Source organism: Erinaceus europaeus, chromosome 2, assembly GCF_950295315.1.
Source record: "Erinaceus europaeus chromosome 2, mEriEur2.1, whole genome shotgun sequence".
Lineage (NCBI taxonomy): Eukaryota > Metazoa > Chordata > Mammalia > Eulipotyphla > Erinaceidae > Erinaceus > Erinaceus europaeus.
The window spans coordinates 93510070-93536693 of NC_080163.1; the positions used below are offsets into that span (position 1 = coordinate 93510070).

At 35.3% G+C, this 26624-nt stretch overlaps 1 protein-coding gene across 3 annotated transcripts in view; it reads right to left on the reverse strand.

The window, feature by feature from the left end:
• Positions 1–1111: 1111 nt before the first annotated feature.
• Positions 1112–26624, reverse strand: part of NEK1 (NIMA related kinase 1) — a 127232-nt gene continuing 101719 nt past the window's right edge. For all 3 annotated transcript variants that reach the window (XM_060184303.1, XM_060184295.1, XM_060184308.1), the window contains 8 exons: positions 25184–25301; positions 21124–21212; positions 19505–19752; positions 14559–14710; positions 9076–9284; positions 6972–7102; positions 6675–6807; positions 1112–2223 (listed from right to left, as the gene is read on the reverse strand). In XM_060184303.1, the coding sequence (XP_060040286.1) occupies positions 2210–2223; positions 6675–6807; positions 6972–7102; positions 9076–9284; positions 14559–14710; positions 19505–19752; positions 21124–21212; positions 25184–25301 (1094 nt within the window). In that variant the 3' untranslated portion in view covers positions 1112–2209. The remainder of the gene's footprint in view (positions 2224–6674; positions 6808–6971; positions 7103–9075; positions 9285–14558; positions 14711–19504; positions 19753–21123; positions 21213–25183; positions 25302–26624) is intronic.

Below are 26624 nucleotides of genomic sequence, written 5' to 3' on the forward strand. Positions count from 1 at the left end.
CTCATGCATGAGGGCTCAATGACATTGAATCTACTGTATCACTTCCCAGGCTGGTGAAAATCTGGATTTGCTTCATTCTCATCTTGAATCTTTTTCACTGTATTCTTGAGGTCTTTTTTCTCCTCATATAGGCCATGCCTTGCAACAATCGGGCAAGGCTAATGGAGTCCTCAAGAAACTGTCTTAGCTTTATTCAACTACACTAATGAAAAAGGAAAAGGATCTCAAAGTTTGGTGTCACAAAGTCTGCCAATAATTTCTAAACCTAGAAAACAAAATGTAAGTAAAGCCAAAAGCTTTTGTAGAGTCTTTAATGCACTGAACTACAATTTCTGTGCCCTACCAAATCTATTCTTTTTTCTCTTTCTGGAGATGATAAATTTAAAAATAATTTGTAACTAATAGCTCAATGTAAGACCTGGAAATTGGCCTGACTACAGCCACTTAAACAAGTGCCATCACTTAAGTTACAACCCATTGTCTTTCCCTGTTAAATAGAGACAATATTAAACTGTCCTAGCAGTCTTTTCCAGCTCTAACACTTAATATCTAAGACACGTCTGCATATTACATCTAACACTTATTACAGATCTTCTCCAAGAATTAAAGCCATTTTCCTTATTGGCAAAGACAACCTTTTCATGCTAATACTTTAGAACCACTCTACCAATTTACTGGAAATGACACTAACTATTGACCACTCCTAACCTTATATATATGACATTTAAAAATATATAGTTAAACAACTTTTCTACGAAGTTATACCTTTCTTATTTTTCAAACTGCTGTAATAATTTAATAATTAACAAATAATGGCAGTCACTTTCATCTTTAAATGTTATGCAAAATTAATGTGCAGAATTCAAATATTTTTCTACTAAAAATAGAAATCTACCAGGTTAAAAAAAAAAGTTTCCCAGTTCTGTGTAAATGCAGAGAATGGTGGTAAAAAAAATAAAATTGGTAAAAAAAATAAATTACAACCAACAGGATACTACAGGTATATAACAAATTTAATAGTTATACCATAAAATGAATAAACACTTAATATAAAAATCAAGTATTTAGAGCTATAGAAATAATATACATAATAAATTCAACAAAGTTCTGATAGTGCTGCAATATAACATTTTATTGTTAAAATTATAGATTATGCCAATCTGGCTGTTTTGTACTCAGAATTTCAAATTTATGCTTTTACTCTTAAAAGCACTTGGTCTTTAGGCATTTCTAATGAAACTGTAGTACTTGACATATTACAACTGAAACTATGTGGACACCATGTTAAAGAAGTAACTAAATCCTCTCATAACAGAAAAAGTGAAAGAGACAAAAGTGTTTCCCTTTTGGGATATTAGTTACCAAAACTGTCATAGTGTTGACATGAAAAAGAGTCCTTTCGTCTATTGTTCTTGAGGTACATGCATGAGAAAAAGTGAAAAACAAAAAGACATTATGTTACTTGCTATGTCAATGTTACAGTTCACAGACTTTTAGATATAATTTTTGGTCCAGGTCCTGAGAGAGATAAATAACTACCAACCTTTAAATATCAGTAAATATGACTTTGCTAGCTTCTTTGATAATTAGTTTTTCAAGGACTTTTAAGACTGTCCCCACAGACTTTTTCACTGAGCTGTTTCAGGCAACATGGTTGAAAAAGGGCTGAAAATATAAACTTTAAGGCTGAAAGTGCCATCTTCAAAATTACAAAGATTTATATAGAGCCCTTGACAAATTTACTTAATGCAGAACTGCTGACCATGAACATAAGTACACAGAAAAAAGGGGATGCTTAGATATGTAAATGAGAATCCATGGGTGTTCTTTTACAATTTAGATAATTCCTTCAGTTTAAAGACATATACCAAACAAGACAAAAGTTACCTTACTGTGAAAGGACACCTTCAAGACCATTAAGTTCAGGTCTAGATAGCAATCTGTTATGGTATGGTTGGATGATTTACTAAAGTAGACAGTCTACAGGCAGTAACTACAGAACTCAGTAAACAAAATAAAATAGACAAAATGTGAGAATCTTAATAAAAAGTATGATGTTTTTTCAGTCTTTTCCATGCAACCAGCATGCCCACCTTAAATCTTGTGTTTCATTTATAAATAATGTTTATGTTTCTCACTGAATTTTGTTAATGCTGATAAGTCAAATTCAAATATTTTTACATGGCTGAGGATTAAATAATGTTCTGGATTATTCATCATTATCTGTGAAAAAAGAAAACAATTTTAATTAGTTTCACATGAATTCATATACTTAGTAAAGGAAAAAAAATCTCATTCTGTTTTATGCTTAAGGGGAAAAACTTCAATTCATTTTGAATTCTAATGTGGTGCCAGGATCAAGCCCAGGACGTTATGCATGCAAGGCATGTACTCTATTGCTGAGCCAGTGCCCAATTTTTATTTTACTTCTTATGAGTCTGTCACCAAAACAGACAGCGAGAGACCCAAGACTGGGAGGATGGGGGGAGAAGCCAAAGTACTGATCCACTTTTCACCTATCTTGTCTTTGTTGTTCTCATGTTAGTACTTGTTGGTATTAAACCAGGACTTCACACATATTTGACATGCACTCTACACAGACAAGTCACCTTCCAAACCCCTAACATAACTGAAATGCAGTTTTTTATAATATTATATGCTTACTGTAAAATACTCAGACAATACAATGAAGAATAAACCAGGAAGCAGAAATTAGCTGTAAGTTCATGATACTCATCTTAATATCTTTATTTAAATCTTTGCAGACTGCATTTCCTATCCATACACAAATTCCTTTTTTATTTTTTATTATCTTTTTTTATTTATTGGATAGAGACAACCAGAAATCAAGAGGGAAAGGTGGGATAGAGAGACAGAGACACCTGCAGTACTGCTTCACCACCTGTGAAGCTTTCCCCCTGCAGGTGGGGACCGGGGACTTGAACCGGGTCCTTGCACATTGTAACATGCGCGCTCAACCAGGTGTGCCACCGCCTGGCTCCTCATACACAAATTTCTTTAAAAACTACAAGTGGCCAGAGCAAAAGCTTATAGGGCACGTCCTACAATGTGTGGAACCAACATTAAACTCCTGTATCACATGGTAGCTCTCTCTCTGTCTTTCTCTAGCTGGCTAAAAAAAAAAAAGTAGTTTGGAGAAGTAGAATTGTGTATCTGTAAGACGCATGCACAGGGGAAAAAAAAAACAGAGAAAAGAAAAACAGAACAAAATGCAGTTTTGAGCCCCCCAAAAAGACATAATGAATGGAAAGATAAATAAATAAATTATAAAGATTATAAAATGCTAATGGTAAATCTAGATTGTGGATATATGATCAATATAAAGTTCTTCCAACTTTTCCATATGATTAAAATCTTATAATAAAATGTTAAAAAATGAACAAATTATTGACATAGATAGTCCAAGCCAGTTTCAATGTTTGTACAGTATTTCATTTATTTATTTAATGTCCAGAGTTATTGCTGGGGCTGAGTGCCAGCATTATGAATCCACTGCTTCTGGTGGCCATTTTTTTTTTCCATTTTATTGGATAGGATAGAGAGAAATTGAGAGAGAAGGGGGAGGCAGAGAAAGATAGACAGATTGATAGATAGATAGATAGGAAGACAGACACCTGCAGACCTGCTTTGCCACTTGTCAGAGCGCCGAATCCTAACCACTAGACCACCAGGGAAAGTATGCCACTTGTGAAGCTTCCACCGTACAGGTGGAGAGCTGGGGTCTCTCTTTCCATGGGTCCTTGCATTTAGCACTATGTGCCTTTAACCAGGTGCACTACTGCCCCGGCCCCTCTGTACAGTATTTTAAAAATGGATTTCTATTGTACAAGCATTTTGGTTATTTTCATTTTTTTCACACTAATAATACACTGTTGAATGACTTACCCTAACTTAATATTACAATGATACTCTAAACTACACTTTGATTAAAATACATCTAAAATCATTATACTGCTTAAAAACTTTCATTGCTTCAAGATAAAATCCATCTTCATATAAATTGAAATTCTTAAAAGTCTAATAATTTAAATATTCCAGCTTATTCTATTCTTACTGTCTCTCTCCCCCATAACTTTTTCAATATAATGTGAATTTTATTTATTCACTTTTTTGTACCTATATTTTATGTTCTAGAAACAATGCACTGTTTATAGCTCTCCTAACATAACATTTTATATAACATCATACATAAGTACAAATACTGATTTGGAGATAAATTTCCAACCATCTTTTCAAAATCCAACACTGATAATTTTTCCCTTTGAAAGAACTACACTAATATCATTATTTGTTCCAATATAGTCAGATTACTACTTTATGGCACATATGTTTTATTGTTTCTATGACATACTTACCATATTTACTATAATTTATTTTTTACAATTATACTTTTTTATTTAAGTACCCAAAATAGCTGTCCTCTGAGCAACTGACATGTTTTATCTCATGAACACTGAATTAATTAGTAAGTTAGGTTTCCATTTTGTTGAAAGATCAGCACCAAACCTGTAATCTACTTTCAGAAAATTCCCCTTTGTTGAAAATTCCCCATATGATGAAGGGAGGCTCAAACCTGGGTCCTCCCATATTACAATGTGTGTACACTATGGGGTGAGCCACTCACACACCCAGCCCCTCATTATGTTAGCTCTTTCACTTCAAAACTCATCACCAGTTTTCCTCATGTATTTCAAACACTTCATAGAGTGTTAATCTCAAACAATAATTACTAATATGCTAAATTTAATCCTCCTAATATACATTAATTTCTGGTTTATTCTGTTTTCCCTACAAGTTGTGTCCTTCACATTTCTTTCCAATCTTCACAAACAAATCTCTCCTCTAAATCATATTGCACTTCTCTTGTTTTTTTAATATTTTTATTTATTTACTTATGAGAGGGAGAAAAGGAGAGAGAAAAATAACCAGACATCACTCTGGTACCTGTGCTGTTGGGGTTTGAACTTAGGACCTCATGTTAGAGAGCCTAATGCTCTCACCTCCTGAACCACAGTTCTACTGTGGTTTTAGGATGAACATTTCTATACACATGTATAAAGAGTCTTAAATAAATAAGACTTTCTTTAATATACCAATGCCTCATTTCTCAAAGAAACTTGCAAACAACATATGAGCAAATACTCTGACTTAAAAAAAAATTTTTTAATTTACTTTCCCTTTTGTTGCCCTTGTTGTTTTTTATTATTGTTGTAGTTACTTTTGATGTCATTGTTGTTGGATAGAACAGAGAGAAATGGAGAGAGGAGGGAAAGGCAGAGAAGGGGAGAGAAAGACAGACACCTGTAGACCTGCTTCATCACTTGTGAAGCGACTCCCCTACAGGTGGGGAGTCCGGGGCTCAAACCGGGAGGGATCCTTACACTGGTCCTTGAGCTTCGCACCACATGTGCTTAACCCGCTGCACTACCACCCAACTCCCACACTCTGACATTTTAATATGCACAGTAGTGAAGTGCTAGCCACACAAGCAGTAGACATAAATATTTTGAAAACTAGCCAGAACATAGATTGAGCCTCCTTTCATTTTACAGCAAAGGAAATTAAAGCTCAACACAAAATAAATTACTTAGTAGCCTATTAGTATCTCATCACAAAGAACTTAAAAATAGAATCAGTTCTATTCTTAGTGTCTGTCCCTAAATTTCAAGAGAAAAATAATTATGAATTTAGATTTTAATTTCCCAATATATTTTGAGTTTCTTTTTTTCTTTTTTATCTTTATTTATTTATTTTCCTTTTTGTTGCCCTTGTTTTTCATTGTTGTTATAGTTATTATTGTTGTTGTTATTGATTTTATTGTTGTTAGATTGGACAGAGAGAAATGGCGAGAGGACGGAAAGACAGGGTGAGAGAAAGAGAGACACCTGCAGACCTGCTTGACCACCTGTGAAGTGACTCCCCTGCAGGTGGAAAGCTGGGGACTCGGGATCCTTACTCCGGTCCTAGTGCTTTGCGCCACGTGCACTTAACCCACTGTGCTACTGCCCGACTCCCTTCTGAGTATTTCTTTAAGTAAATAACCTTCAAATATAAAATTGTTTACACTTAATTTGTTGTAGATGAATTTTTCTTACTCGGAATGTAAGAGATGGCGTTTGATGTTACTTAGAATAAATTTAGGCGTTTCCTTTATTACGGAGAGATTAAAATTGCACTTCCTGGTTATATGCAATGCTGGAGGGAAAATGAATCTGAGGCCTCATGCATGCAGAGCTGCTGAGTCATCTCCTTAGCCACAGCAGAAATTGTACATGGTTACTGAAACAATTTGCCTAAAAGTTAAACACTACAGTTTTGATTTAAGTCAATGAAACCATACAACAGAATCAGTAAAAGAATATAACAGAATTATACTTTTGTTTTTCTTACCAGAGCACTGTCCAGCTCTGGCTTATGGTGGTGCAGGGGATTGAACCTGGGCCTTTGTGGAGCCTTAGGCATGAGTCTCTTTGTATAAACATTGTGCTATCTACCCCCACCTTAGAATTATAATTTTATAATTGCTTTAAAACTATTAGATATGGCTCCAATATAGAGCCCACCTAGATGCATATGATGTAACTGGATCATATGCATTTGCATATTGTTTTCACACATTTATTTAAAATGTAATGACATGATGGAAATCTTACCTTCTTGATAGGCTCCATCTGCCATGACTAAATGAAGAATCTTGGCATAAAGATGCTTATGTTCATTTCCCAAAATATTCTGAACTACTGTTGAACAAGCCTCAATATTTTCATCTTCATCTTCATGAATAGCCTGTACCAAATTTCCAAATATAAATATCTGAATATTAACTTTAACTGGGGTTTCTATCTATGGTTTATGCTTAGTCTATAGAGCATTAAAGTACATGGACATTTCATAGTAATTCAAACATAGCACATTTCAAAATTAAATAGTCTAATTGACATTTCAATTACCTTCACTTTCTCATAAACCTCAAAGAACTTTTCAAAGCCCATTTCCTGCTCCAGTTGAAGTCTCAGTTCCTCTAGGTGATTAAAGACACTATCATATTCACATTCACTAGTAATCTCACCATCACTATTATCTAAAAAAAAGATAAAAATATTTTACTATTAAAATTGAAACTGCATAAAATTATTCTTATCCTAATAAATTCAAGTTTTATATCAAGTGAACAATGCTGTTGAAATAGGTTATCTGTAATTTCAATATTTCTTTTTAAATTTTTTAAATATTTTTGTTTATTTATTTTGGATAGAGTCAGAGAGAAATTAAGGGGCATGGGGGAAGTAGAAGGAGAAAGACAGAGAGAACTATAGCACTGTTTCACCATTCATGGAATGTCCCCCTTGCAGGTGAGACTTGGGAACGTAAACTGGGATTCTTGTACATTGTGGGGTGTGTACTCAAACAGGTGTGCCTCCGCCAGGCCCTTCTCACTATGAATTTCTAGAAGATCTATTTATTTGGGAGAGGAGAAAGAACCAGAGCATCACTGGTATCACAGAGCTTCACCTGTATTTGTGGTTAGACTTCATTCTTGAGAGTTCAATGCTTTATTCATTGTACCACCTCCTGGGTTCAATATCTCATTATAATAGTTATTTACATTAGTAACCAACGTGTATATAGATTTCTTAACACTGTTGCTCTGGTATTACTTCTTTTTTAAAATTTTGTTTTCTTTTTTATAGAAAGAGAGAAATGGAGAGAAGAGGGTAAGACAGAGGGGGGAGAGATAGACACCTGAAGACCTGCTTCACTGCCTGTGAAGCGACCCCTCTGCATGTAGGGAGCCAGGGCTGGAACTGGGATCCTTCTGCCGGTCCTTGCGTTTTGCGCCACCTGCACTATTGCCTGACTCCCGGGATTACTTCTTTTTAAAGATATAAATAGTAAATCTAACCAGAAATAAGAATTCCTAAGGATGTTATTTAATTTGGTAAAAAAATGCGAAAAAGAAGGGGGTAGGTGGTGGTGCATCTAGTAAAGCAAGCACACGTTATACTGTGCAAGAACCTAGGTTCAAGACACTGGTCCCCACTTGCACGGGAAAAACTTCACAAGCAATAAAGCAGTAGTGCAGCTCTCTCCCCCTTAGATTTCTATCTCTACCCAATAAGTGAATAAAGTATTTTTAAACAATGCAAAAAGCATAACCCACATATTTTGAAGATACAACCAAAGTACTATTTATAAAAAGTTGACAATAAAGATGAAATGTAGTAGATATTTAATGAAACTTTTAAAATGTACCTAGAAAATAATACATATGTCTGTGTCTTTCTTAATTTCCATGACCAAAATACTTTGAAAAATCTTAAGAAAAGACAAAGTTACTAAAGAAGCATTTTTCCTCACATTAGCTCTTGTTCTTAAACAGAACATATTCATTAAAAAACACAAAGTCCTAGTTTCTGAACCAAAAAAAGAATGTAAAGGTATTTAAAAATACTCAGTAGTAATTTCACTAATTTACCACTATATCTGAAAGTTCTTTGTGAAATAAATTACACACAAACAAACAAAAAAGTGGGACTCAGTGGTTGCATACCCTGTTAACTACAAATAATACTAAGCATAAGGGTCAGTGCTAGGATCCAGGTTCAAGCCCCCAGCTCCCCACCTCTTAGAGGGGTTGCTTCATAAGCAGTGAAGCAGGTCTGCAAGTATGTCTGTCTGTATGTATGTCTGTCTCTCTCTCTCTCTCTGACTCCCTCTCTATCTCTCCTCTCCTTGCAATTTCTGTCCTACTCAATAAAATGGAAAAATGGCCACCAAGAGCAGTGGATTCGTAGTGCCAGCACTCAGCCCAGTAATAACTCTGGAGGCAAAAACAAACAAACAAAGAAAAAACACCCAGAATTTTGAAAATGTGAATGAGATGGAACAAATGAGTATGTACACCTGTGTGAAAACAAAGAGCAACCGTCAGATGCAAAGCAGCATACTTGAATTTTAAGCAGATCACATTAGACATCAGGAAAAAAAAGACTGTCCTTGAATATTTAAATTCATTAAGAAAAAAAAAAAAGGTCCACAATCATGCTCACATACCTGAGTGCCATTCTTCGTTTAAGGCACTTTCACTGCTGGGATTGTCATCTTCATCTGCCAGATGTGTCCTATTTGCATTCTGTTCTACATCACTGTTCTTTAAGATGGATTCTTCCTCCTCACTATATTCTTCCCCAGGTTGTTCCCTAAGTAACTGCTCCATGGAAGCCTGAAGTTCTTGCAAATCTGTATCAGCTTCTTCAAACACACTGAAAATGTAAGAGTTAAACTAAACATCACAAAAAATTTACCTTATTCTAAAATTTTACTTCAGTATACATGTGTTTCTTTCTGCTTAAAGTTACGAATGATAAAAGAAATCTAAAAGAGTTTATATCATTTTAACAAAGGTGAAGAGGATTAACATAATTTATATACTACATGACATATGTTCTTTAATAAGTATGATAAAGATGACTTATTTAAAATAGTTCCAGTTTGCCAAAGAGAATATTCTAACTTTGAATATAATTTGTTGCTTTAAATTTTGATGTGGCACGGGCTGGGTGTTGGTGCAGTGGGTTAAGCACACAAAGTACGAAGTGCAAAGACCTGCAAGGATCCCAGTTTGAGCCCCCAGCTACTTCACAAACAGTGAAGCAGGTCTGCAGGTATCTATCTTCCTCTCCCCTCTTAATTTCTCTCTGTCCTATCCAGTAAAATAGAAAAAATGGCCAACAGGAGTACTAGATTTGTAGTGCAGGCACCGAGCCCTCGTGATAACCCTGGAGGAAAAAAAAAATTGATGTGGCACTAAGAACTAACTCAGGATCTCATGCTTGTGTAATATAGCCAAGGAGTTGCCTGAGATCAGTTATGATTATTTTTTTAATTGAGGGGAGTAGAGAAAGAAAGAGACAGAGAGGAGAGACAACTTAGCACTGCACCACCATCCATGATGCTTCAAGGACCATCCATGGTGATCGGCTCACAGAGTCTCAGGCATGGTATGACATGCACTCTATTGGAAGATCTACCTTCAAACTCCTGCTGCTTAAATTTTTGAAAGAATGTTTTATTATTTAAGAAATATTTTTCTTATTTTACAGGGAGAAGAGAAAAAGAGAGACCACAGCACAGTGCAGTTCTGGAGTATGATGTTTACAGGGTCTCAGTCTGGGCAGTGGTGAGGGGCAGAGGGTAACAGGCCTGTAGAATTCAAATTGAGCGCGCAGCCTCTGCATTATCTGCCCAACTTAGAATATTTCAATATTTTAAGAGATCAGACTAACGTTTTTTGTTTCACTTGTCTCTTAATAGAAATATTTAATGCTCAAATATTTTTCTTTCCTGTAATGTTGAAAGTTCAGCAAATTGTTGATGCAGCTGTATAGTGGTTGTGCAGTAAACCAAAGACTTTCATGTATGTGCTCAGCAAATATCTGGACTTTTAGAAATGCAAATTGAAATGTTCATGTTAATACGATGATCCAGTGGATATCAGTCATATATATCTTCAGGTGCTTATTCTTTCTTTCTTTCTTTCTTTCTTTTTTTTTTTGCGCACAATGGTGTCTCTTGCATGCACAATGTTACCAACCCAGGTCAACATTTTCAGCTAATAGATGACAGATACACCAACAAAAACTACAGTACCAAATTCTCCCCCTGGTGTCATAGCCCTCCTGTGTGGGATGTTGGGGGAGGCTGGGCTGTGCACATGGCAAGGCAGGAGTCCTACCAGGTGTGTAATCTTGTTGATCCTTGGTTGCTTATTCTTGAAAATATTTTTAAAATACATAAGTTGATTTTACTGAGTAATTACAATATACTAATCATAACATTATTCATGAAGAATCTTGCTTTTAAAGCACTGCATAGAACATTAACTGCTTTTATAGAAAGAACAGACTTTTGCAGAAATACTTTTAACAGCACTTCAAATTATTAAGCAGTTTTAGCCACTATTTAAATTTTGCATTCAACTTACTTAGATAAATTTTAACTGACCCAAAGTGCTTAAATTATTTGTTTAAGACCATACTTATGATTGAAATCTAGGTCTCTGACCATTTCTACAATAAAAAGAAACAGTATTACTCATCAACTTTATTTCTCTTATAATTTGCATCTTTCTCCTGTAATGGCATGCAAATCAAAAGTTTGTAGAAGAGCTAATTAAGGTTTTAGATATATGAAGTCTTCTGAAAGATATTATGTAACCACATGGGGAATTTTTCCACTAGAAAAGAAGTACTAGACACAAGGGTTAATTAGGACCTTTCTTAAAGTTTAGATTCTAGTCAAAGAAACACAAATTTAATGAAGAACTAAGATATCAGTAATGTATGAAGCTTTGCATCAGATTTCCATTAATGGAAAAATTACCCTTTACTGTAGAAATATCCATTTTGTACTTGGGTGTACAGACACTCATTTTGATGTTGGTGTAGCTAGAGCTACTCCAAAAGTTTCTAACCACACTTAATAGAACAGCACAGGGAGTCGGGCTGTAGCGCAGCGGGTTAAGCGCAGGTGGCGCAAAGCACAAGGACCGGCATAAGGATCCCGGTTCGAACCCTGGCTCCCCACCTGCAGGGGAGTCGCTTCACAAGCGGTGAAGCAGGTCTGCAGGTGTCTATCTTTCTCTCCTCCTCTCTGTCTTCCCCTCCCTCTCTCCATTTCTCTCTGTCCTATCCAGCAACGACGACAACAACAATAATAACTACAACAATAAAACAAGGGCAACAAAAGGGAATAAATAAATAAAATAAAATATTAAAAAATAAAATAAAAAATAAATTACAGACTTTTTAAAAAAAAAAAAAAGAACAGCACAGAATTAGAACAAGAGAGTGTCTAATCTTTTGGATCGTCCTCCTCCTAGAAGCCTTAAATATAATACTTAATTACAAAACTAACATGCCATGCACATCTGGTATGTACTATTACTACACAGACTAAATATTAACCTGTTGATAAAATCTTCTAGAGAAACTAGTGCCCTCCAGAGATGGTAAAGTAAGAAGTCTGTCATTTTAAGAGGAGCATAAGAAGATTAAGATCTTTTACAAAGTGAGTACTCAAACAATTGTCTAGGGTAAGTCTGGTTCTGAATTTACTTTTTAGTAGGCTTTTTAATTATATACCTTTGAGTAATATTTAGGCCCATGCCCCCCCCCTCACCAAAGAATAATGTCAAATGAAATTTCCCTGTATGGACATGGAATAATTTATTTTAAAAACTAATTTTCAAAATTTTGACTAATATCAAAAATGTTCAACTTAAATTTAAAATTAAAACCTGTCACTAGCCAATTATTAAAAGAAGACAAATACAGTGGTCTGGGAAGTGGTGCAATGGTTAAAGCACTGGATTCTCAAGCATGAGGTTCTGAGTTCAATCCTCAGCAGCACATGTACCAGAGTGGTCTGGTTCTTTCCCTCTATCCTCCTATCTTTCTCATAAGTAAATAAATAAATTCTAAAAAAAAAGAACACAAATAAGTTATAGTTAACTCAGCAGACCCAGACAACTACACTAAAGCACCACAAAGCAAAGTCATGAACAGTGAAGCAGTGCTATATCCCTCTTCCTTCTTTCTCTCTTTCTCCCCACCCTCCCAAAGACAGCAAAAAAGAAAAGGCCACAGGGAGCAGTGGAATCATACAGGCATAAAGCCTTGGCAGAAATGAGAAAAAGGAAAATAAATATTTTTGAGGGAGGGTTCAGGTCCTGGAACATGATGGCAGAGGAGAATTTAGTAGGGGTTAACCTGTTACGTGGAAAACTGGGAAATGTTACACATGTACAGACTATTGTGTTTTGCTGTCAACTGTAAACCATTAATCCCTCAATAAAGAAATAAAAAATGAATATTTGTGAAAAAAGCCAATACTGGCACATTTTTAATTACAAAGGTGCTTAAACATGGCTGTGTTTTTTTAATAGACATAATATAATAGGCACAAAATTAAAGTGTTTAATGATTATAGTCAACCAGGCAAAAACAATTATAAAAGAGTAATTTTTCTTAATAGGGGAAACAGCTCAACATGTTAAAAACATGCAATTCACATGTCTGAGGTCCCAGAAGTTCCAGATTCAACCCCTGGCACCTCCATCAATAAAAACTTATTAATAAATAAACCCCTCTTTTTTTTTTAAGTTGACTTAATTTTTTTTCTAATGAGTTAACTTTTTCTTCAAATTCTTAAGACACACACAGAAAAAATATACAGAATTCAATGAAAATTGTAGGAGAAAGGGTGGCCTTTATCCTTTAAAAGTGTGGTTAGAAACTTATGATCATAGGGCAGGACTTAACACACAACAAACAAATAGCAAAAATTAACATGAATGAGATGAAGTGGCCCTAACATTTATGTTTTAAAGATAAGTTAAAAACAAACAAACAAAAAGACATTTTGGTGAAACTGATATGATCTTTTTGGTTAGATCCAAAGACATTACTTCACACATGATGCCCCTGGTTTGATCCTCAGCATTAAATGCCAGAGCTGAGTGAAACTCTGATCTCGCATAAGTAAGTAATTTTTTTTTTGAGATTGCATTTTTATTTTTTAATGAGAGAGAGTGAGCCAGAACATCATTCTGGCACATGATGCCAGGGATCAAACAATACCTCATTCCTGTGAGGCTAATGTTTTGCCCATTACACCATCTCCTGGGTGACATAAAATAAAATAAAAATAATATAGCTTAAACTAGAAATATTTTCATAAATCATATGAAATGATGTATATGTTACATATATTCTCTTGATAATTTGAATACCTATTACCTTTTCAAATACTTTATTCCAGGATCTTCTGGTTTTATTTTCCCAGTAAAGTTTGTAATTTACCTGATGGGCTGAGAGGGTTGGTGTCAAAGAATGTGAAGGAAAATTACTGCTTATGGGACCATCACTACTTCCCACAGCTCTCAAAAACTTTATTGGTTAAATTTCTTTCCTGGATTCTAGACTCCTTAAGACATGTGAACAGACTTTATAAAAGGAATCAAATTATACATGGAACATATCTGTGTATATATCTGTATACACATGCACACAGAAATCTATCTGCTAATTCTTTATTACCACGGTTTTTAAATTATACGTACATGACAGATGGAAAGTTTTTTGCTCATTTTCTTATGAACTTGTAGAGTAGTAAGCACTTCATAACTTCCCCATGTGATCTCCATATAATATGGTATTACACTATTAATCATTATCAGTCATTCAATTATTTATTAATCACTTAGTGTGTGCAAGCCAGTGCTGACTGCTCAATAATGATTAAAATAGAGAACACAAATAGAAACCACTTTCTTATATACCTCAAGATTAAGTTATATCATCTAGAGGCAGCTAGGTAGATAATTTTGCATAGCTGTACTTTATGGAGTAAACAAGTTGAAGGAGTACTGAAATACCTTATATAGATCATTTTTAAAAAGTTTAAGTTAGTTACCATCCCTAAAACTCATACGTTAAAAAATTCTTATGCTAGTATCTATTTGACACCATGCTCACATGTCTTCAGAATCTGAAGGAGCTTCTTTACTGTGTTCATCTCCAATTTCATCTATTTCAAGATTGTCTTGCTGTACATCTCCTACAGTGGGTACATCCATTAGAGTTCTAAATAATTTTGAGAGATCTGGAAGTGAACATGTCCTCAACATCTAAAAGAATCAATAGAATTCTTATAAGCAATGATTTTTTTAAAAATTAGATTAAAACTCTGAAAATTACAAGGGCATATTTATATATAAATATATTGTTAATTTGGGATATAGCATTTAGAAAGTAATAGCTTCAGGAATGACTTGGTAAAGGCAAGAATATAATTCTCTTGAATTTCAGCTCAGTATATTTTTTTCCAAACCATTTCATTGGGGGAAATAATGGTCTACAGAACAATTGTTGTTACATGAGCAGTTTCTTATCTCTATGGTAAATACCTGCAAGCCACTTCCACTACCAACCTAAGTATCTCTTCTCCACCACAAGTTGTGTTCAGTATTTTTTAGTGAGGAGATGAAACTGAATTTTGATTTGAGTTTCAATACATAGGGAGCCACTTGTGTTATTTTATTTTTACATTATGTCACCTTTAAAAGGTATGGGAACATACTTATTTGGGGTATATACATGGAAAGGAATTAAAAATCTTCAGAAATCAGGCAGTGCTAGAATTTACCAATTCAATTCCCATGTATAGCCCAGAGTGTTTTTCTTTCATAGTATCTTTGCTAATTTTTCCTATCATTTTCCTAAGCCCAACCCTTACCAAGTATTTCTTCTAAACTACACTGTTACTGGTATAGTTTTTCATTCTATTTATTTTAGAGAAGGCGAGAGGGAGATGGAGAGGGAGAGAAGGAAAGAGGGAAAGAGGGAGAGAAGGAGAGGCAGAGATAGTGGGAAAGACACCACAGCATTGCCCCACAATCTGTGAACTTCCTTTGTGCTGTCCATAATGCTTTCATGTGGTTTCAGGGCTCCAATCCCTGCGCCTGTGTTTGGTAAAGTGTGTGCTCTACTGGCACTCCTTGCCATTTATTTCTGCCCAAATACTGGTGTAAGTTATTCTAAAGCTTGGCAAAGCACTATCATACTTACTGTTAAAAACAAACAAACAAAAAACTAACATCTTTATATAACATCTATTTTAAGACTACTGTCACACTTCACCAAAATATATTTCACACATAATTGATGCCCCTTTGATCCTTTTATTCTAGGAGTTGCTGGTTAACCAAGAGTGATTAAATAAAAAATCTCAAGTATATGTAATGAAAAGCCTAGCCTTATTTCCATGAACAAAAGGAGTGTGAATAATGTCTTCTCAGCAAGAATGGAAAAGTTGAAATGAAAAGACAGTATCTGATTTTAATGAGAATGATATTGAAAATCATTTATAGCAGAGTGTGAGAAGGAACTCGAGTTGAGAAAAAAAACAACATACAATTGAAATGTTTAAAATTTGAATGTGTTAGTAAGATTAAAAGTAATAGGATTTGCCTAAGTCCATCAACTTTTCAACAATTAGTATGTAGTGAGAAGACAGGGATATGAACCAAATATATATGTATATTTATTGTGTATGTATATTTCTTAGGATTGGGTAAACCCTAAAGGAATTTGTGAGATTTGAAATATGACTATTAAAACCATGATAAGAACCCTATACCAGATGGGAGACTATGAAGAAAATACAACGTTTAGCATATTAATGAAACTTCATGTACTTGGCCAATTTAATGTTACAATCTGCTATTGAGAATAGAAGAAAGATTCATGACTGAGACATAACTTACATGTTATCGTATTCAGGAGAAAAAAAATGTGGTTCTGAACTATATTATGGTAAAAATGCACAGCTTGGGAAAGGACTTAATAATGGTACAGAAAGTAGTTGATTTGCTTCATCTCCCATTGTCAAAAGAATTTATGCTTGACTTGTTTATTATGCCACTGGTTTCAATTATGTACTTTATAAACCAATATGCAAAATAAATGCCTAGTAACATTTTCTCTGGCTACATACAAATCAACAAAAATAGATAGCATATATGTAGTACATACTTAAATTCAAAATGACTATAAAAAGAACGTGATTTTTTTTTAGACTGAGAAATTTTAGTCCCACTAAAGCCATCTCAATTCTAGTTTATTCTTTTCATTAATAAGTATTTTGTCTCAAAACCAACATGAGATAATAGAGTTAGAAATTTCAAGTGGTTTATAATCTGACATCCTTCTTGGAATTGATATGCACTCATCAATCAGCTATGTGTCCATTAAAAAAGCATTTTATGCTTAGTCTTTGATAGACTGCTAAAGTTGTAAATGAAGCATTCACTTTAAGTCATAATATTATATAAGCAATACTTGCAGTTCTGTCTGTAATTCTGAAGTTAGTACTCTTCATGTTTACTATAATTTTTTTTTTTTTTTTTAAGCAGAGTACTACTCAGCTCTGGCTTATGGCGGTGTGGGGGATTGAACCTGGGACTTGAGAGCCTCAGGCATGAAAGTCTCTTTGTATAACCATTATGCTATACCCCCACCCTCATGTTTACTATTCTAGTTTTAATATTTATAGAAATTTTCCTGAAAAAAGCTATTCTTGTTTGAATGTTTACTTCATATTTATAGTCAGGCTAACTTTTTTCTAGATTGACTGTAGCACTGGGTACCATTATAAAGTCAAACTAGAGAACAATTTTTTTTTAATTTATTCTCTTTTGTTGCCCTTGTTTTGTTGTTGTGGTTATTATTATTGTTGTTGTTGTTGATGTCGTCGTTGTTGGATAGGACAGAGAGAAATGGAGAGAGGAGGGGAAGAGAGGGGGAGGGAAACACCTGCAGACCTGCTTCACTGCCTGTTAAGCTACTCCCCTGCAGGTGGGGTGCCGGGGGCTCCAACTGGGATCCTTACGCCGGTCCTTACGCTTTGCACCATCTGCGCTTAACCTGCTGCGCTACCGTCCGACTCCCGTTTTTTTTTTTTGTTTGTTTTTAGCCTCCAGGGTTATTGCTGGGGCTTGGTGCCTGCACCACGAATCCACTCTCTGGAGGCCATTTTTCCTATTTTGTTGTCCTTGTTGTTATTGTTACCATAGCTGCTATTGTAGTTGTTAAATAGGACAGAGAGAAATGGCGAGAGGAGGGGAAAAGAGAGAGGGAGAGATAAGGATAGACACCTGCAGACTTGCTTCACTGCCTGTGTAGCGACCCCCCCCTTTCAGGTGAGGAGCCAGGGCTCGAACTGGAATCCTTACGCTGGTCCTTGTGCTTTGAGCCAAGTGCACTTAACCATCTGCACTACCACCTGGCCCCAAGAGAGCAATGTTTTAGGACACCTTAAAACATTTTTTTAAAATATATACATTTAGGTTTGTTGTTGTTGGTTAAGTCCTATTTTTTTTTAATCAAAGAAAGCTGCATTTGACAAAGAATGGATTAGGACAAGTTGTATATTAACAAAACCTCATATGAAATGCTATGTTACTGAAAATGGTCTCTCTCAACCCCCCCTCACCCCCATTTTTTTTTTTTTTACAATTTTTAAATTTCAGATAATGGATAGAGAGACAGAGAAGAACCAACATACTATGGCTCCATTCCACTATCTAAGGAGCCGAATGATCTCACTTATAGGTGGGATTTAATAAATAGGGACAGGGAAGAAGAACACAAAGTGAAACATGAACTGGGCAGGGAGTATTAAATCAAAGCAAAGGACTCTGGGGAAGGACGGAAAAGGCAGGACTGAAGAGAACCTTGAGGTCTTGGTGCATAATGATGTAACAGGACCTAGGTTGTGAGTCAGAGTGTTCAACAGAGAACTTGCACAGGGAGATGGGAAAGTATACCCATGTTGTCAGTGACTGTATTGTAAGCCACTAGCCCCCCAATAAAAATGATAAATAAAAGATAATAAAAAAATTTTTCTAACTTCACTGGTAAATGGAGATATATATGATATAAAATATTTAAAAATTACTCATTTATTAAATATAAATATTTTAAGCAAATGATAAGTACTATTTAGGGTACAGTATTGTGTGATATTGATAGTATCATAAATTCTTTCTTGAAAATAAACCAGTTAACATATAATATTGCTTTTAGAATTACATTTAGAGACACTTATCTTATGGGTACAATTAAGAATATGTAAATATATAGGTGTTGATAATTATGATAACAAAAATTGTTAAGTTAAAAGAAAACAAGAGAAATTATGATATATTAATACAAATATTGGATATATCAGCACAACAGAATTTGTGGTCATGAAAGATGATATAAGAAAACATTTGACAATATGACAAAAAAACTAGTTTCATAATAATCTTAATTTAGTGCTAGAGGGTATAAGTGGAATTTTTATTTTTGTTTATTTTTTTGTCTCCAGGATTATCTCTGGGGCTCAGTGCCTGCACTACAAATTCACTGGTCCTGGCAGCCATCTTTTCCCCATTGTTGTTGTTCCTACTGCTGTTGTTGGATAGGAAAGAGAGAAATTGAGAGAGGAGGGGAGGACAGAGAGGGGGAGAGAAAGACACCTGCAGACCTGCTTCACAACTTGTAAAGCAACCCCTCCTGCAGGTGGAGGGCCTGGGGCTCAAACTGAGATCCTTGCAAGGGTCCTTGCACTTTGCACTATGTGTGCTTAACCAGGTACACTACTGCCCGGCTCCAGAGGGATCTTTTGGTTCAAACAAAAGCAAATCCTATAAAAATAATGCTGAGCAGTAAGCCAATTAGTTTTCAACATAGTTATACTCTGGATGGGAATTTATTTTCAATATCTCAAAAGTAGAAGGAGGAGGTTTTTTTGTTTGTTTGGTTTGGTTTGTAAATTTAAGAGTATGCTTAAATTTTTAAGGATTTCTATGATTTATCAAATAAAACAAGAATTGTTATCAAATAGGTAACATTTTCCACTTGAGAAGCATACTTGCCTTTGGATTGTTTGCATCAAACAGACCAGTTGAAAGTCCAATTAGCAGAGAATTCTTGCTCTTGGTTTTTGGTGGTGAATCAGAGCGAGATCGAAGTGGAAAGGATTCTTCTGCCAAACACAGGACTGACTGAATCTGAGAGACTAAGTTCAAGTGTTCAGAATGAATCACTTGATGGAAAAATGGTTCTGGTTGCACAGGTTTATCTATCTCGCATTTAGAGTGTTCAGAATCATCTATTTCAGGTTCTGTAGTATAAAGGGAAAACTAGTGATTAACCTTTATATAGTACCTGAATAAAGTTCTGAGACATACTGAAAAAAATACGATTTTTAAATAAACTCTACCCAAAGAACCTGCACCTCTTTTTAGAAAACCAAAGTCAATACACATGATTATACTATAAGTAATATGTTATATTCAGAAACCAGGGTAAATGTGTTATACATTCCTATCACACATGAAGTTCTAAAATACAGATACACATGCAAAGAAATGTGAAAAATATACTGTTACACTTTAATACTTTCAAAAACAAGAGAACATTTGATGTCCTTACTGGCTTAGTTTTGGCAAGTAATTCTTTTCACTTTGAATATTTGATAAAATAATTGGCAAAAAAATTATATAGCCCATTTTGTAGAGCAAGTTAGATTTACTAATGCAGAATAAAATATTCTATACCTATTACACTTCAAAATCACTGAACTGACACCACAGAGGAGATCCGAAAGACCAATAAACATATGAAAAAATGCTCCAAGTCACTGTTTGTCAATGAAATGCAAATAAAGACAACAATGAGATACCACTTCACTCCTGTGAGAAAATCATACATCAGAAAAGATAGCAGCAACAAATGCTGGAGAGGGTGTGGGGACAAAGGAACCCTCCTACAATGCTGGTGGAAATGTAAATTGGTCCAACCCCTGTGGAGAGCAGTCTGGAGAACTCTCAGAACCCTATTACCCTGCAATTCCTCTCCTGGGGATATATTCTAAGGAACCAAATACAGCCATCCAAAAAGATTTGTGTTAATAGCACAATTTGTAATAGATAAAACCTGGAAACAACCCAGGTGTCCAAGAACAGATGAGTGGCTGAGAAAGCTGTAATACACATGCACAATGAAATACTACTCAGCTATTAAAAATGGTGATTTCACCATTTTCAGCCCATCTTGGATGGAGCGTGAAGAAATAATGTTAAGTGAAATAAATCAGAAACAGAAGGATGAATATGGGACGATATCACTCGCAGGCAGAAGTTGAAAAGCAAGATCAGAAGAGAAAACACTAAGCAGAACTTGAACTGGACTTGGTGTATTGCACCAAAGTAAAAGACTGGGGTGGGTGAAGGGGAAGGCTCAGGTCCTGGAACAGGATGGCAGAGGACCTAGTGGGGGTGTATTGTTATGTGGAAAACTGGGAAATGTTATGCATGTACAAACTACTGTATTTATTGTCAACTGTAAAACATTAATCCCCCAATAAAGAAATAAAAATCTACAAAAAAAATCACTAAAGTGGGACTGCTTTTTATTAATATGATGTACAAATAAAACAGGTTAGAATTAACAATTATCTAGAAAGTAAGTAAACTAATAAGATGATACTTACCTACAGGTACATCATTAAGTTGATTCACATTCTTTGGAATTCCATCCTCAGGTACTTCACTTTCGTTAATGTCAGTCCTGTCTTCCAATCTGTCACAAGTATTACACCAGTAAATAGATAGAACACAAGTTCACTAGCATCCTATGATCCCTCTTCCTAATATTTTTCTCATTCATATGTACTTTCAAAAGTACATTGTATTTCTCATCCTATTCAACCCTTTATGAGTCATAATTATTTAGAACAATCAACTTACCACTTCCTTTAACAAGAGCTCAAAACTGTGGTTCTTAAACATCAGCAACACAGAAAACTGTTAGAAAATATAAATTCTTAAGTCCTACCCTGGGCCCATCTATCAATAAATTTAGGGAGAAAAGATCCATCAGTTTACTTAATAAATCTCAAAGTAATTCTAATGCTTGCTAATGTTTAAGAATTACTAGGCAAAGTTTCCCTTAATAGTGGAGATTAATCAATCATACTATAGTATTACTATGAAACACCACACACACACACACACACACACACACACACACACACACAATTGAAGCAGGTTGGGAGATGACACAGTGGCTAGTGTCTGACTGTGAACTTGAAGTATCAAGTTCTATCCCTAGCAGCACATGTGCCAAAGTATTACTCTGGTTCTCTCTTATAAACAAACAAGCTAACAAACTAATAAAAGGGAAATCCATATGAACTGACAAGGCATAAAGGTCATGATACATTAGGTAAGCAAAAACTGCATAAGAATTTGCATTACTGTTAGATGTTGGAAAATTATATGTAACATAGTAAATGGAACAGAATTATATGCACAGAATTTTTCCTTTTTTTTAAGCTGGGTGTTCTTTGCTTTTGGTTTTCAGAGAGAGAGAGAGTGAAATAGACCACAACACCAAAGTTACTGTCAGTGTGATAAAGGCCACATTCTGCCCTAGGTTACATACACACTTGACAAAAGCAACACACTAAGTGAGCTATTTTGCTAACTTACACAGACTTTTTTCACACTCTCAAAAGAATGAATTAACAATGAAGACAAAAGAATATAGATCTCATAATTTTAAGGGCTGGCAAATTATCTCATGGATGTCCAGAACAGGAAGAGACAGAAAGCAAATCACTGGTTGCCAAGGATTGGAGGGAATAAAAAGGGAGCAGGTATTTAGTTGGTATCACAGAACTTCCTTTCTGGTTCACAAATACTTTCTAGAACAATATAGGGGTAGTGTTTGCACAACAGACATTCTTGAACATTTTTTTTACCTGTGTCCCAGTCTCTCTACTTCTTGCTTTTATAAAGTTGTACTGGTATAACTACATTCAATTTATTTACAATATATTATCTATGGTAGAGATGAATTACAGACCACATAGTATGCATAGTTTAAAATATTTACTATCTTTACAAAAAACATGTGACATTCCCTACTACAGAGCATGGCAAGGAAAAAAGGAATTTCCAATAGCTTTTTATGAAAGAAAAATAATATGAATATTAAAAATTCAACCATTTTCTTTATATAGACAGATCTTATTTTATTGTACTTTGAAGATACCGCAATTTTTACAAACTGAAGTTTGTGTCAACTCTCCTCAAGAAAGTCTGTCAGCCACTCTCCCAACAGCATGTACTGACTTTGTATATGTAATATTTTGGCAATTTTTGTAATATTTTAAAAATCTTCATACTATAAATCATATCTTATGGTGACCTGTGGTGCTACTATTACAATTGTTTTAGAGAGCATAAAGAGATGGTGAAAGTCACTGATAAATGCTGTATGTGTCCTGACCACTCTGTGAAACATTCTTTCCCATGCTACTTGGTTCTCCCTATTTCCCAAGACAAAACAAATGATACCAGTTTATAATCCATCATTGCCTCTATGTGTTAAGGTAGAGGAAGGGTTACACATCTCTAACATTACTTCAAAAATTAGCAATTGCTAAGTTTAGTGAGGAAGACATACTAAAAGTTGACATAAGCAGTAGGTTAGACCTCAAGTGCAAAAAGATTCAAGTTGCAAGGAAAACAGTATTGAAGTAGGTTAAAGCTGCTACTTCAGTGAAGACATGTATGGTAAGAAAGTCAACCAGCTTAACGGATGACATGGAGAAAGTTTTCATGCAATGAAAAGAAGACCAACAACATTCCTTAAGTCAAAGACTAATCAGGACTTTTAACTCTTCAGGAATCAATCGGGCAGTAGCACAGTGGGTTAAGCACAGGTGGTACAAAATGTACGGACCGGCATAAGGATCCCGGTTTGAGTCCCTGGCTCCCCACCTGCAGGGGAGTCGCTTCACAGGCGGTGAAGCAGGTCTGCAGGTGTCTATCTTTCTCTCGCCCTCTCTGTCTTCCCCTCCTCTCTCCATTTCTCTCTGTCCTATCCAACAATGACAGCATCAATAATAACTACAACAATAAAACAACAAGGGCAACAAAAGGGAATAAATAAGTAAATATGTTTTTTTTAAAAAGACTTTAACTCTTCAATTATAAGAAGTCGAAGAGAGGAAAGAAAGACTCAGGAAAAAAACGTCTGCCAAGTAGTAGAGGTTGATTCATGAAGTTTAAAAAAGAAGTCATCTCCACAACATAAATGCACATCTTCATAATATAAAAGGGTAACAGTTATGCAAAAAGATTTTCAAGCCTGAGACTGTGAAGTCCCAAGTTCAATCCCCATACTACCAGAAGCTAGATTTGAACAGTGGTCTAGTATCTCTCTGGCTTTCTGTATCTCTCTCACTAAAATGAAATACTAAGTTATTAAAAGAAAAGAAAAAGCTATAGGGTAGAGCTGGAAAAAAAAAAAAAAGCTCACCTCAAGAGCATGCCTGCTTTTTTCATGCATGTAACTCAGATTCCAGCAGAGATTACACTGTTTAGAGTAGTTAAGTCCCAAAGGCAACAACAACAACAACAAAAAGTATAAGGTAAAGCTGATGTGGAAGCAACAGCAAGAATTCAAAGCAGCTGAGATATTAATACCAAAAGTCACTGCAAAAAATAACTCATTTTCACTGTAAAGTATTTTTAAATTAAGATATATACGGGGCCAGGCAGTGGTGCACCTGGTTAAGGCACACACATTATAGTACACAAGGACCCAGGTTCAAGCCCCCTGGCCCCCACCTACACAGGGAATGCTTCATGAGTAGTGACGCAGGGATGTGGGTGTCTCTCTGTTTCTCTCTCTTCCCCTCCCCTCTCAATTTCTGTATCTAATTAATAATAAGTAAAAATATTTAAAAAAAAATACAGAGCCAGGCAGTGACACACCTGGTTGAGTGCATATGTTACAATGTGTAAGCACTGCAGTTCAAACCTCTGGTTCCCACCTGCAGGGGGAAAGCTTTGTGAGTGGTGAAGTAGAGCTGCAGGTGTCTCTCTGTCTCTCTCCCTATCTTCCCCTTCCCTCTTGATTTCTGCCTGTCTATCCAATAAATAAAGATAATAAAATATTTTAAAATTATATATATACATATATATATGTATATATAGTAGGGCCAGGTAGTGGCACATCTGGTTGAGCGCACACATCATGCTCAAGGACCCAGGTTCCAACCCCCAGTCCCCACCTACAGGATGGAAGCTTCATAAGCGGTGGCGCAGTGTTGCAGGAATCTCTCTCTCTCTCTTCCTCTCTATCTCTCCCTTCCCTCTCAACTTTTGTCTGTCCTATCAATAAGATAAGGAAAAAAATGTCCACTGGTAGCAGTGGACTCGTCATGCAGATACTGAGCACCAGAATGACCATAATGGGTAAAAAAGGGTACATGCATGGCCCTTTTAGACATATGATTGCACACTGAAAAGATATTACAATATATACACAACCTTCATATGTACTGGAAAAAACTCATGTTCACTTTGTTATAGCAGTGTGGAACCAAAACTGCAATATAGGTGCAACCATATATCTTATATATGTACATTTATTCCAAATCACATCTAAGATTACCATAGTAGGTCATTATAGTATTTCATTAAAAGGCATCACAAAAAGACATATATGGAAAATACGTGAAAAAAGAAGTGACATACTCAGTTTCCTGTGTTTCTTTCACCTCATTAATCCATACATCAACAAAGCATGGCAAGCTATCATTTTTATTGGTTCTACTTGGCTCTTGTAGAATTTCTGTTTCCAAGTCATCAGGTTCTGAAAAAAACAAAGACATTAAACAAATAAGTCTCAAATCAATATTTGTTTAGAGAAGATTGAACAAACTTTCTATAAAGTATCATTACTTATTTTTAGCCTAATGTAGTAATTATGGTTTAAAAAGTGAAATACTCTTTTTTCTCCATTTTACTGGGGAAGGGGAGTTTACAACACAGTTGTCTAAACATGGCTACAATTTTCTAGCTCCTCGTGAAGGATGTCTGCAAAATACTCTCACCCCCAATTTAGGACCTCCCCACCCTCAGCCTCCTTCTTCCCATCTATCCCCAGTCTCTTGTTTTGGTGCAGTGCACAACCACCAGTCCCAAATTAACTGTGCTCTCTTTCTGATTCTTGTTTTCTGAGTTCCACCTACATGCTGGTGCATCCAGTACTCAACTCTCTCTTCCTGATTCATCCCACCTAACACTTTTTTTTTTCCAGGTTCCATCCAAAGTGAGGCAGAGATTGGAATTTTAGTTTCTGGTCTAATATTTAGGTCTTTGATAGTTGTCCTTGGTTCACCAATAGTGATCATAACATCCTGTCCATTTTCATTTTCCTATGTATTTGTTTTCTTCTTTTGCTGTTGTTTGTGTTATTGGTTCTATTCAAGTAATACCCCTGATCACCTCACTTAGAGCTGGAGTTCCTTTGCTTTTTTTCATGTAGGACTCCTTTCAGAAATTTTTATAAGGCAGGATTGGTGGTAGCAAACTCCTTCAGTTTCTGTATGTTTGGAAAGATTTTAGTTTCTCCTTCATACTTAAAGAATAATATGGCAGGCTAGAATAGTGATTACTGGTAATTTTTATCTTTTAATACTGTGTATACATCATTCTAATACCTTGTTACCTCTTGACTTTGTGATGAGAAATCTGATGAAAGCCTAATGCTTCAATCTCTGTATATCAGATTATCTTTTCCCTAGTACTCTGCGATATTTTTTTCAATTGCTCTTGATTTTGGATAATTTCATTATCATGACGTGGCTCATTTTGGTTCCAGGAATGTGGATGCTCTTTCAACTTCCTGAATATCTATGTTTCGAAAGCTGCCCTGGTGTGGAAATTTTTCTCCTATGATTTCTTTGAAAATATTCTCTGCTTCTCTCCTTTTCCTCAGGTATCTCAACAACTCTCACATTTGTTTTTTGTTTGTTTGTTTGTTCTTCTGATGGAATCTGCTGTTTCACAGAAAACAGCTTCATTTTCCATGAACTTTTACATTCCAATAGGTTTACATTCAGAGAATGTGGTGGTTTTATCATCTAGGCCTGATATTCTCTCAAGCTGACTTATTATACTTATTAGGCCTCTT